The following is a 13,287-nucleotide window of genomic DNA, read 5'->3' on the forward strand; positions in this document are numbered from 1 at the left end:
CAATTCTAAACTAAATATGTATATTCACTTTGTTTAGAAAGAGACGATAACCTTTGTTGATTTTCTTCACTACTTCACCACTACTTGTTAAGTAGCGGTAACTTGTTTACCCTTGATTAAACTATCATTAACGCAGGATAGAAAAACTAAATAAACCATTGTGATGGCGGGATAACTTTTCTTTCGGTAAATAAATTACTTTTAAGCGTAAATTTGTAATATGCTATACGGAATTATGGATGATATATAGTATTATTGTTGAATAACTTGACTTTTCTGATAATTTATTAGTTTGATACGTGAATGTGACACTTTGGGACAGTGGTCGAAAACAATGCAATGGATTAGGATTAGGATTAGGATTTATATCTGTTGATGATTATGCTTCCAAGCAAAGCATGAAATACATACGTACGTAACATGAGTGTCTTCTACTTTTTGTGATACAAAGAATTCAGTCAAGTGTATCTATCGTTCTCTCGAAATTAAGAATAGGAGACATTATCCAAAATTTTGAGTTTTATTATAAAGTTTTTGAGTTTATTTTACTTAAACATTAATTTCAAAAAGTTACATTAACTCAAAAAAATTATATTTAAGATCAGAAAAATTTGATTTTTGACATCATAAAATTAAAATGTAATTTATACACTCTATAGAACTCAAAACAAATACATAAAAACTCAAAAAGACATTAATATAAGGTAGTACATGTGATGTACAATCCTTTTTCTCGACATTATCCACTTCCCTTCTACGATTTCACGTTCAGCTAACAAAACTAACTCGATTCGCTCATTTAGAATTTGCTCCGATAGAAACCTAAATTTTAGTGTATTAAAATGACTCAACTCAAACCCGAACAAATGTAACACATGGTGAATTGATACAACAATAGTTTCCTAATTCCAAACGAAATTAAACTCAACATTATCAAAAGCCTTAAAACAACATTCTTAAAATTAATAATGAAAACGGATGCTTATACTCAAATACTAGCACAGTAGTTAGATAATTACACCAAAAACACGTACAGTTTAACCTAAGTATAGTAATTAAATCAAATTCGCTGTATGAAACCCCATAATTATTCTCAAACTCAATTACAAGCATAATAATTAGTTAACTTGAATTAAAGCAACCATGTGTTTTTGGTTTAATTTGAGTATAGTATTTAAATGGATTTCGGAGTACATTAAGAAACTGTATAGGACATTGACAACGTACTTAATGATGTTTGTAATAAGCCTGGTATATATGTGATGTTTATTTATGGTGAACCATCTTTTAAATTTCGTCTACCTTTATGGAACACCATATCTGCCTTGATTTCGGGTCTGTCTCCTTTTATTATTATTGGTGATTTTAATCAGGTTGAAATGTATTCTGATAAATTAGGTGGCTCCACTGTCATTCGAGGTCAACAGGATTTCACCTCCTGGAGATTTGACAACTCTTTGCTTGACGTTCCTTTCTTTGGTCCTCCGTTTACTTGGTTTAATAATCGCTCAGATGATCAACTAATTATGGAACGACTTGATCGTGCTTATGCCAATACTGATTTGTTTCAACTTTTCCCAGCAATCTCGGTTATGCATCTTCCAATTCTTGTTTCGGACCATGCTCCAATTATTCTCAAGTTTTTCCCTCCTACCAACGTTGTAAGACGTCCCTACCGCGTTGATAATTGGTGTTTGAACTCCCCCGAGATCGCCCACATAGTTGATTGTGCATGGAAACTTCATTTTCCTGGATCTCCGATGTATGTTTTATCCAGGCGGCTTTCTTCTGTGCGTTTTTCTATAATGCAATGGGTGATTCATCATAGGTTGTCCCATGGTATCAATTGGTCTGAGATGCATCGCAATATTCATAGGTCTAGTAATCAAATTGTTGATGTTCAGTCAGCAACACCTTTTCAGCGGGTTCGTTCTGAGCAACTTCAGGGTTTACAGCAGCAACATGCTTATTGGTTACAACGAGCTAAGTTGAAGCATGAAATTCTAGATGGCCTCCCATCACGGTTCTTGTATTCTCGTGTTAAGCAACGCTCTTCACATCAGCGTATTCTTGCGCTACTTTCTCGTTCGGGCGAATGGCTGTTTACTCCAGAACAGATTTCGTTGGAGATTACTTCTTTCTTTCATGACCTGCTATGCTCTACCCCTCCTAGTGATCCTGGCTCGCCACTAGGATTTATTGACGCTTTGATGGACTCTCTTGATCTTCCGATACTAAGCTCGGCTGACTGTTCTTTGTTATCTGCTCCTTTCACTGAACATGATATTCTCCGTGCTCTTAATGGGATGGATGGCTCCAAATCACCAGGCCCTGATGGTATTACCCCAAAGTTTTACCAGACTTTTTGGCCCCAGATTGGTCATTTAGTTACGTTGGCTTTGCTTCGCTTCCTTAATTCGGGGGTTATGTTGAAGGAATGGAATAATACCCATATCATACTTATTCAGAAGGTTGACAAGCGGAATTGATTTCCCAATTCCGTCTATCGATCTCTGCAATGTTATTTATCTATTTGGCTTCCAAGTGCCTTGCCAATCGGATCAAACTTGTTATTTCATCGATTGTTTCGGAAACTCAACAAGCTTTTGTTCCCTCCCGGCTTATGTCAGATGGATGTCTTATTACTCATGAGATAATGCATTATCTTAATAAAACAACAAAAGGAACTGTTTCTTATGCGGCTCTAAAGCTTGATATGCATAAAGCATTCGACCGTGTTTCCTGGCCTTTTCTCATGGCGATTTTGAAGAAATTCGGCTTCCCTATCTTCTGGCAAAATATTATCTGGGAATGTATTTCAACGGTCACATACCATATCCTGATTAACGGTGAGCCCTCTTCGCCTTTTAAACCTTCTTGTGGTCTGCGACAAGGGGATCCGCTTTCACCATATTTGTTCATCATGTGTATGGAAATTCTATCTTGTCACGCGCGCGCATGAGAAGACGGGTACCTTAACTGGCCTTAAGATTTCTCGCTATGCTCCTCCTATTACACATCTTTTTTATGCTGATGATGCATTTATTTGCTGTAAAGCTAATCCGGCTTCCTTTGAGTCTCTCCGGGATTTGTTTCGATGCTTTGAGCTTGCATCTGGTCAGATGATAAATCTTGATAAGTCTTTTATTAAATTCAGTCCAAATGCGCCACCTGATTTCAAGTCTTATATGGCGTCTATTCTTAAAATGAAGACCTCGGACTGCTTTGGTAATTATTTGGGTGTCCCGGTTGATCTTCCATCCAAGAAGTCTTTGGTATTTCGACCACTGGTTGATAAGATGACATCTCGGGTTATTGCTTGGTCTTCTCTCCATCTTAGTCAGCCTTGCAAGCTTATCATCATCAACTCTATTCTTTTGGGTTCGATCTGTTTTTTGCTGGCTTCTATTCCTTTTCCGACCGGGATTTGTAAGAAGATTGACTCTTTGATTATAGCTTTTTGGTGGCGCAAAGATGTTCGCCACCGCTCAATTCACTGGCTCTCTAGGGACTCTTTACAACTCCCTCGAGAACATGGAGGCCTTGGTTTAAAATTTGTCGCTTTGCTAAGTCAAGCTTCCCTTATGACGAATTTCTGGCGCCTACATCATCAACCATCTGGTATTTTAGCAAAGTATATGATTCCAAAATACAGAAAGGATTTACCTATTCCTGCTGCAAAATCAAAGGTCTCTCGTCCTTCCTTTGTTTGGTCCGGCATTTGCCGTGCTGCTAGTGTTTTCTCTCCTGGTTTATCCTGGAAGCTAGGTAATGGTTCCTCTGTTGATCTTTTTACAAGCCGGTGGGTTAATGGGAGCACTCCTTCTTTGCGCCCATCTTCCACTGCTTCCTCTTTTGTTCTTTCTGATTTGCTTACTATTTCAGGTGTTTGGGATCATTTTGCTGTTTTTCGTTTTTTTACCCCTTCTTGTGCTAAAGTTATTATAGCTATGGAACCTCCTCATATTAATATTGACGATTTCCTTTACTGGAAATATACGGAGGATGGAGTTTATACGGTTCGATCTGGATATGATTACTTGATGTCACAGTCATCTTTTTCCTGTTCGCCGTCTTTCTACTCTGCCTTTCCATGGAAAATTCTTTGGGGTGTTCACAGCTCTACTAAGTTGCCTCTTCTTGTCTGGCGCATTATACATAATATTCTTCCTTCGTTAGAAAATCTGTTTGTTCGAGGCATCCAGGTTAGTACTTCTTGTGTTTTTTGTCACTCACAGACTGAGTCTTTAGATCATCTTTTTAGGACTTGTACTGTTACTAGACATGTTTGGCTTTTGTCGTCTCTTGGTTTAAATTCAGTAGCTAATCCTACTATTTGTTTACAACGTTGGATTGCGGATCTTATTTGCTATTTTCACAGGTTTACAGATAGTACAGACCAGTGTTTACTTCGTTTTCTTTGTATTTTCAAAGCCATTTGGATGGTCCGAAATTCTGTGGTCTTTGACAACTGCAGCGTCAATCCGAGTCAGATTTTTCATCTATCTGACTATATTTTGGCCTCTCTTTCTCAGCTGCCTGTTTTTTGGCCATCCTACTCGAAGCCTCATAATAATTTTGCGATTTCGACCTTGGATTATGCTCTGCCTTATTTTTCCGTTACTTACTTAATTTTGGTTTGCAGGGCATTTTCTCGTGATCAATACATTGTCTCCTCTTCAGACACGACCTGTTGTACTCCAGCTCTTTCCCTTGTTCGGGCTTCCTCGCTATTTGCAGCCTCAACAAAAGGGCTACTGATAACCATGTATAGAGCCCACTCTGCCTCACTTCCATCCGTTTCCTTCCGGATAGCATCGAAGAAATTATCTTCCGTTCTGGCTTCCACAAAACCAGTACCAATCGAACTGCGACACTCGTTGTCGACAATTCGATGTTTCTTACGTATGTATGCTCTTTGGTCAGTCAGTCTGGATACTGGCTGATTTTTCACTGTACTCAACGCTTTCTTTGTTTGATATATATATAAGGTTTATTATTGTCAAAAAAAAAAAAAAAAAAAAAGTCCAAACTGAAGCGATTAGACTATTAAAAGTAATATTAAACATTGCATCCATGAGATCATTATTTGATCAATATCCAGATCAATATTCAAATAAAAAGAGTTCAAACTGAACGTTAATGTTATTCTTTCACATCAAATCTGTAATGATTCAAATAAAATATCATCTAATTAGATATTAATTTGATCAATATTCAAACTAATTCCATAAGCTTAAATCAATCAAGATAATTTTTATTCTAAATTGAACTGGACCAAACTAATTAAAAGTCATCCGGCTCTCAAATACTCGTCCGAATGACTTCATTTGCATTTTAACCCATTGAAAGGGGAATTGAGTGACCCAACAAGATTCTAGTATATGAACACAAATCGTTGCATGCGTCCATTTCATACATAGGATTAGTGCAATAACAAAAACAATTCAGCTAAATTAGTTATTAAATTTGTAAAAGAATATTTTATTTTGATAATATTATATTTTATATTGATAACTTGCATATTTAAATATGTCAATATTCATCATACAAAATCAAATTGTTAAAATAAAATTAAAATTTAAATAAACACAAACACAAATTGTTCTATAAGACTGTCTTATAACATAAGACTATACCATAATCCAAAAGCCCAAACAATTAACTTATAACTCACCTTTTTAATCAAATAACCAAAAGCCCAAAAAAATTAGTTGATAAACTTTTAAAAAAATTATTTTATTTTGATAACCTAGAGTTTTGTATTAATAACTTGTATATTTAAATATGTTAGTTTTTATCATAAAATGTCGTGTTGTTAAAATAAAATTAAATATAAATTAAATTAAGCGTTAGTTTTGGGTTTCTCTCCTTTTGGTCAATCCTATGGTATAGGACGGTCCTATGGGAGAGTTGCTGTTAAATAAAATAAAATGTTAATTTTGGGCTATTAACACATGCTGATCAAGGAAGCAAATGCAGTTTGTCCTAATCAAGTAAAATGCATGGTCACATTCCTAAATTGAGATTAGCCCAGAATCGCCCAATATCAGAAGTGAGATGCCAGGCGGTGATACAAAGGCCCAAAAAATATTGGTCATCAAAACATTAACCACTATGCCAATCCAAATCAACTGCTCCCTCCATTTTTCTATTTTCAATTTTTTCGCAATCTTCAAGACAGAAAAAAATTAACTGTAATTTCGACATTTTAGTCAAAAATAATATTTTTGTGATACAAAGGCCCAAAAAATTTAACCTTTTTTGTCGAAAATAATATTTTGTGAAAGATGGTTTAATCATAAATGAAAACATCTTAGTTCTATGTATTAATAATTTTATTTTGGGATATTCTACGGTGTACCCTCGACTTTTTCTGTATTCTATATTGTATCCCTACATTTATGAAATTTTATGGAGTACCCCTGAACTCTATACATTAGTCTATACCATGACCTTATTTATTTTCTTTGCTAACTTAATTTTTTAATTGACATATTAAATCGTTTATTTACCATTCCAATTACTCAATAACTTATTTATTTACTTCTTAGTTCGCCGAATTACCCATTTACCCACCAAATAGTATACGAATCTAAGTTAAAGTTCATCAAATCTCCATTTTCATGTCATAAATCATAACGGATGTTTTTAATAGTTGTTTGTGCTTATTACAAGGGATTTTTGATGTTTCTCATATAGGATGTTGATACATCATTAATAAGTCAAAATGAAGGTCAAAGTACGGTTGTTTGATAGTGATAAAGTTAGTGGAGAGTTAAACGGGGTCATGATGGAGAAATAAGTAAGGAGTTTAGGGGCACAATGGAGAATATAAAAAAAGGAGAGGTACAACATAGAAAACCGAAAAACTCAGGGGTACACCTTAGAATATCCTTTTTATTTTTATTCTCAAATACATTTACGGTCTGAGTTTGACGACATTGACCTAAGTAGGTTTATAAGACACACGAAGCGAGTAATAATAAATCCAAATCTTGAAACACAAAGCCAATGATAATGAAACCTCCGGTCCGGATTCTCTCCATACTCTCTTCTCTCTATTACCTTCTATTATCTCTCAACAGTCCGAATTCCGTACCGGAACAATCCAACAATCAAGTGTTTTGATGAGGTGAAGAGAAAAGAACAAAAAAAAAAAAATTCACCAATAATAAAGGGGGACGTGTGACAACAAGAGAAAAGAACGAAAAAAAAGTGGTCAAGAATTTGTAGTTAGGGAAATTCATCCGTCTGGAAAAGCAATTGGTCTCTCTTGTGACGGGTTATCATTTGTGGCGGATATTTTGTGAGATAAAATGGTAACAAAATGGGTTAGTGGAGAAAGGGGACCACATGAATAGTGTTGCAGAAAGAGAAAAAGTGGGTACTTTGTGAGCTAAAATGGTATCCGTCACTCAAGAGTGACGGATATGTGCAATCACAAACAAGAATTTGTGCTGGAAAAGACATCATATGACAAATATGCTAGGAATACACGGCGTGTACAAGGCCTTGGTACACGGGCCAATCAGCGCTCGCCACGTGTAAAGGTGAGTCAAAGATTCTTTTTTTGTTTGGAAGGAAAGTTGGAGGGAAAAATGGGAGGGATTATTTGGGTTTTGGCGGGAGTAGTATTGGGAATAACTCCAAGATTAATTAACACTTATTTTAATCTAATCTCCATAATTAACAACACTTATTTTAATCTAATATTTATAATTAACAACACTTATTTTTAATCTAATCTTTATAATTAACAACACTTATTTTTAATCTAATCTTTTTAATTGACACTTTATCTCTCTTATTATTTTCATTTCTTAAATACAGTAACTTATACTAGAACAAAAAAAATACAGTGATTAAAATTTTAGAAACCTTATTTTTTAATACTCGTTGAACATCTACACCAAAAAAAAAAATACTCGTTCAACATTTGATTAAATGGCGCTTGATTTTGATCTCAATAACTTGTATGAAGAAGGTGAATGTTCACGAGCAGCAGAAACAAAAGGCAACGATGAAGCAGAATATAATAGCGATGTTGATTTAATGAAAGAGTATGTCGAGTTGTATGGCGACGGTCCAGTGGATGATGATGACACCGTCTGTTATCGCTGGAGAACGACAACATTGTTGAACCCTGTTGTAGGTTTGGCTTCAACAAGTCATCCGAAGAACTCAGACTTTCGCCCATTCATACGCATATAAGAAGGGGTTTTCATGGTACATTCGCACTAATAAACTCTTTAAAAAGTACAAGGAAGACGGTGTTTCAAAAAAAGGTTCCTTTAAGAATGAACCGCGGTATCATATGTATGAAAGATTAAGGCTTTGTTGTGTTCATGCTGCTAAAACCAAAGATGCCTGCAATGTTTACATTGAGTCCCGTTATTTTGACGATGAAGACGTAGTGAAGATAACGCAATGCCATTTAGAGCACAACCATGATATGGATCCTAAGAAAAGTCGGTTATTTGTTGGGTTTAGACATATAAATGACTACTTCAAAAAGAGGATGATGATCAATGATGCTGCTGGTATTTCAATATTAAATAATTACAAGTCGTTGGTCTTGGAGGGGGGAGGTCATGAGAACCTTGGCTTTAAGTTTAGTGATAGTCGAAACGCCATCAATCAAGAACGAAGACGTAGCGTCATAGATGGCGATGCTAAAGAATTGAAGGCATATTTTGAGAAGATGGAAGAGGAGGATCCTAATTATTTCTATGCAATTGAGCTCGATGATTTTGAGGCTCCAATGAATGTTTTTTTGGTGTGATTCACGCTGCCGAGCTATGTTTAAATCTTACGGAGACGCTGTGACATACGATACAACTTTCTTGACGAATATGTAAGGCGTTATATCTCAATTTATCTATGTTAAAATTTTATTTTGATTAATCGTATTTGTTTGTTTGGTTATGTAAGAGTAGGAGTGTTTTACGGTGCTTCAAGAATTCATAAAACTAAAATTAAAATTACCAATTTAATTGTACTATAGAAATTATTATGATTAGTGATTTTATTTGTTTGGTTATGTAAGTATAAGTTTTGTAGTATATCATTAATCTGATAGAATAAATCATGGTGTTACAGGTATCGCATGCCTTTTTCCACTTTCATAGGGGTGAATCAACATGGGAATTCAATTGTTTTTGCTTGTGCTTTGGTTACGCGTGATTATGAAGAAAGTTTTGAGTGGGTTTTTGCCAAGTTTTTAGAATGCATGGGTAAAGCTCCATCAGTTATATTGACAGACCAGGAAAGAGCAATTGGTAATGTAATTAAAAAAATCTTCCCCAATACTCACCACAGGCTCTGCCTTTGGCACATATTGAAAAATGCTGGTAAAAATCTGGGAAAACATCCACTTTGGAACGATATCTCAAGTGACCTTAATTTAGCAGTTCACGACAGTTTGGAGGTGCATGATTTTGAGATAGCATGGAAGGAAATGGTTCATAAATATGGTATTGAAAAATGTCCGTGGGTGATAGAGTCGTATTTGATCAGGGAGAGTTGGGTCCCCGCATATTGGCGTGGGATATTTTGTGCTGGGATGTCGTCGACGCAGAGGAGTGAGCAACAAAACCGGTATTTCAAAAGTTATGTCAATGGGAGGACTACTTTAAGTCACTTTGCAAAGAAAATTGAGGAAACCTTGAAATTGAAAGTGGAGGAGGAAACCGCGAACAATCACGATTGCACAGAGAAACCGTATAAGATTGAGTGCAACTTACTTGTTGAGCAGGTTTTCCATAAATTGTATACTAAGAAGATATATAAGTTGGTACGTGACGAGGTAATTGGGTTAATTTATACGAACGTTGATCCGCCGAGAAGACTTGGGCATAGTGTGACATTTAACGTTGAAGATAAAAAAGTGGCGCCATTTGGTAAGTGTAAGAACTATTGGGTTGATATTGACAGAAGTGTGGGACTGCTCAAGTACTCATGTAAGTTATTTGAGTTCAAGGGTATACTGTGTCGACATATTATTAGATGCATGGTTATCGAAGATGTGAAGGTGATCCCGGAGAAGTATATACTTGATCGATGGCGAAAGGACTTGGTTAGAGAATACGAGACAATCAAAACTGGGTACTATAATCCGGAAGCCTCAGCTCGTGCGAAGAAGTCATTGGAGGTAACTATAAGGAACCATTACATTTCCACACTAGCGCTTCGAGACGATGAAACTTATGCAACATATGATAGATTGACTTCTGAATTAATTAAGGAGTTGGAGGGGATTGTTGGTGTTGAAACTATAGACGCCTATGTCCCTGGCGGTGTTTCTTCTAGGGTATGGGGTCATAGAAGGCTACAACCTAAGGAATGCAATATTAGATATATGAAGAGGAAGGCGACACGAGAGGGAAGGTGGTGCGGGACCTCGTTGTGAAGAAGATCCGGGAGGGTACCAAAAGGCAATAGAACTTCCGATGCTAGAAAGAATAAGAAGGTGAGTAATAGAGTAATTGTTATTCATTGTTGTACTAAATTCTTTACTCGGCTTTTTTGCATAACCCTCTAAATAACGTCATAATTTTTTGAATTGCAGAAAAAAACTAATGTTCCAAACCCATTCACCGCTAATGAGAGCAATCATTTAAATACTGCATGTAGCGAGTTTGGTGCATCGCAATCTACTCCTACAAGACAGTTTGGTGCGTCGCAATGTACCCTACGAGGAGCCAGTTTGGTGTGTCGCAATGTACCCCTACGCGGAGCCTGTTTGGTGCGTCACAATGTACCCCTACGCGGAACCAGTTTGATACGTCGCAATCAACTCCTACAAGGAGCGTATTAGGTGCATCGCAATTAAGCTCACCTTATTTCTACCCCTAGAAGAAGCACATTTGGTGCATCACAGCCTACTCCTCCTTTGCATGCGATGGAAGGAGATGTTAATCGATCGATGTATGAGTCATCTTACGAATTTTACCGTTAGTATGTTTGTCATGTAAATTGCATATGAATGAAATTGCATTTTGCATAATGAAGACAATCATCTACTTAATGAAGTCTAATTATATTGACCAAGTTTAATTTCACATACCATAAGTTTAATTCCAGAAACCATGAGTTTATAATTACAAAATTACATACCAATTTAAACTTAGAGCCCTAAAAGATCAACTTAAAAGTAAATAAAGTCATGGACAATATCGCCTCTTATAATCTTCGTCGTAGAAGAGGTTCTCAGTACGCACCTGCTCTTCAATACGTTCAATGGTCGGGCCTGAGTGGAACCACCAGGTATACCATCCCCTTGTTGCCTTGCTCACAGAACGTTTCCACCAGCCGCACCTGGGTATTATATAACCCACCATCAAGTCCTCATTAGAACCCAATTTCAAGCGGATGATCTCTCATCTGTCCCTTTGAGGATGACCTTTCCTTTTGGATACACAACTGAATTTGGAACATTCCTATCCCTTTTAAGAAATCTTTCTTCCTCTAGTTTTGTTATTTCTGCCTCCCAAGGACAATCCGGATTTGAAACCGCTTGTCTTTTATTTGGATGTTGAAACTTCCACCAGAAAGGGTCCCACTTCCGTTTTCTGTTCATATCCATAAGCTCTTCGAAAGATTCCAGTAAGATCAAACATGCATAAAGATTAACGAGATACATGATGTTACTCAAAACTCACAATCATCAATCCTTTAAACCTAAACCTCAATATATGTAGAACATGCATATTTGGGGATTACATATCATATAATCAGAATCATCAAGACATCAATATATGAAGAACAGGCATGCATCTTGGACTGACTAAGCAACAATAATCATTTAAACTTGTACAGAGTATAAATTTAGGGCAAAATTTGTATACAAAGAACAATATTCCATCAAGTACTTCATCTTCTCGATGAAGAACAATAATTCTTTAACATATCCGTAACATACATACTTGTTAAATTATTAATAAACATATTTAAGTTTAAATGTGAGATCAAACCTACCTTGTTGATAATGATGAAGAAGTAGGCGTGATGTAGACGTTATCAGACGGTATGTCTCTTCAACTTCTCAAACTGTCTGTGCAGTCAGTTTATATGGGGAAGTGGAAAAAGAAATGAATGGGTGCCAATTTGTTGTGGGATATTAAAATAAACGATTTGTATTTTTTATTTTATTTTTTTATTCAGTACAATATGAACATGATTATAGGATTATACTGTGGCAGCAAATTAAAAAAAAAAAAGAGATAAGATCTTAACAATATTGCGTTATTTTAATAGCTTTATGATACGGATATTATAATATTGCATTATGTGATATGATGATCTAACAACGAACGAAACTTACTTAGATAAACATAAACATTATAACATTAATATATTTTCTTCCGCAAAATGATCTAAAAAGAACGAAACTTACTTAGATAAACATAAACATTATATATTAATATTTTTTTTATTATTCCATAAAATAAAAAACAAACAAGACATTTCCTTATTGAATATCGTCCATTTTCATGGACAATATGGTGGTTGTGGCCAACCAGTAATTGACATATTATACTTGTTCGTTTCAGCACGGCCACCTTCCTTATGGTACCAACTGCCCCATGCTCTGCAAACCAGGGCAGCATTCAGCCTAGTTTCCCTATCGCATCTTGGCAGGATGTAGGAGATGATAAGGTCCTTGCACGAACCAACTCTGAATGCCGGTGATGTCTTGTTGTATCCCTTGACCTTATAGTTCTTTGGTGTATAGAGAAGCATTGGTTCCCACCACATCTTCATTCTTTTGTATGGGTGAACACCTTCCATTTAGGTTTTTTAGGGTTTTTGGGTTGTGTTGATGGAATGGTTGACAGAGAAAAAAATTTATGGGGACACATATATATATATAGGAGATGGAGATGGTGTCTTTTCATTTTTATACTCCATATTCAATGGTCAGTTTTACGTATATTGTATAGGTTCAATGTACATACGGCGTATGTACATTGAACCTATACTCCATATTCTCTGGTAATTAATTTGAAGATGTGTGCGAAATGGTCCGTTTACTACGTTGTCTTCACGTGGAAATGCAATTCGTTAATTTAAAGTGTATACAAACAAATTTACATAAAATTAAACAAGTCATTTTCTTAATAGACTTCCCGATCGTTTCTTAATGATGTAATCTTGCTCCCGTTATTTTGTTGACCCAACATAAATCCTAACGCTAACTTACGGCACATTTTACCGTCTTTCTCAAGTTCGCAAGTTTCCATCGAGATGGATATAGTAACTTAAGAAAACGGTGCATGACGTAAG

The 13,287-nt window shown here is 35.9% G+C and overlaps 3 protein-coding genes across 3 annotated transcripts; all 3 read left to right on the forward strand.

The window, feature by feature from the left end:
- Positions 1-1,379: 1,379 nt before the first annotated feature.
- Positions 1,380-2,489, forward strand: LOC141588656 (uncharacterized). Its single transcript, XM_074410088.1, has one exon. The coding sequence runs from the start codon at positions 1,380-1,382 to the stop codon at positions 2,487-2,489; it is 1,110 nt and encodes a 369-aa protein (XP_074266189.1).
- Positions 2,490-2,518: 29 nt separating this feature from the next.
- LOC141588658 (uncharacterized) lies at positions 2,519-4,946 on the forward strand. Its single transcript, XM_074410089.1, has 2 exons — positions 2,519-2,813; positions 3,058-4,946. Exons 1-2 carry the CDS (start codon positions 2,519-2,521, stop codon positions 4,944-4,946), a joined length of 2,184 nt encoding a protein of 727 aa, XP_074266190.1.
- A 3,001-nt stretch (positions 4,947-7,947) lies between these two features.
- Positions 7,948-12,693, forward strand: LOC141588659 (protein FAR1-RELATED SEQUENCE 5-like). The gene is made up of 5 exons (XM_074410090.1): positions 7,948-8,109; positions 8,156-8,781; positions 9,103-10,312; positions 10,571-10,711; positions 12,604-12,693. The coding sequence occupies exons 1-5, from the start codon at positions 7,948-7,950 to the stop codon at positions 12,691-12,693; spliced, it is 2,229 nt and encodes a 742-aa protein (XP_074266191.1).
- Positions 12,694-13,287: the final 594 nt, after the last annotated feature.

The sequence above is a fragment of the Silene latifolia genome, chromosome 6, assembly GCF_048544455.1.
Source record: "Silene latifolia isolate original U9 population chromosome 6, ASM4854445v1, whole genome shotgun sequence".
Taxonomy (NCBI): domain Eukaryota; kingdom Viridiplantae; phylum Streptophyta; class Magnoliopsida; order Caryophyllales; family Caryophyllaceae; genus Silene; species Silene latifolia.

Coding starts and splice junctions, on each gene's coding strand:
- LOC141588656 (XM_074410088.1), top strand. CDS start 1,380: ATGTATTCTGATAAATTAGGTGGCTCCACTGTCATTCGAGGTCAACAG.
- LOC141588658 (XM_074410089.1), top strand. CDS start 2,519: ATGTTATTTATCTATTTGGCTTCCAAGTGCCTTGCCAATCGGATCAAA. Junction 2,814..3,057: donor GCAAAATATTATCTGGGAAT/GTATTTCAACGG, acceptor TTTGCTGTAAAG/CTAATCCGGCTTCCTTTGAG.
- LOC141588659 (XM_074410090.1), top strand. CDS start 7,948: ATGGCGCTTGATTTTGATCTCAATAACTTGTATGAAGAAGGTGAATGT. Junction 8,110..8,155: donor CAGTGGATGATGATGACACC/GTCTGTTATCGC, acceptor ACCCTGTTGTAG/GTTTGGCTTCAACAAGTCAT. Junction 10,313..10,570: donor CTGGCGGTGTTTCTTCTAGG/GTATGGGGTCAT, acceptor TTTGAATTGCAG/AAAAAAACTAATGTTCCAAA.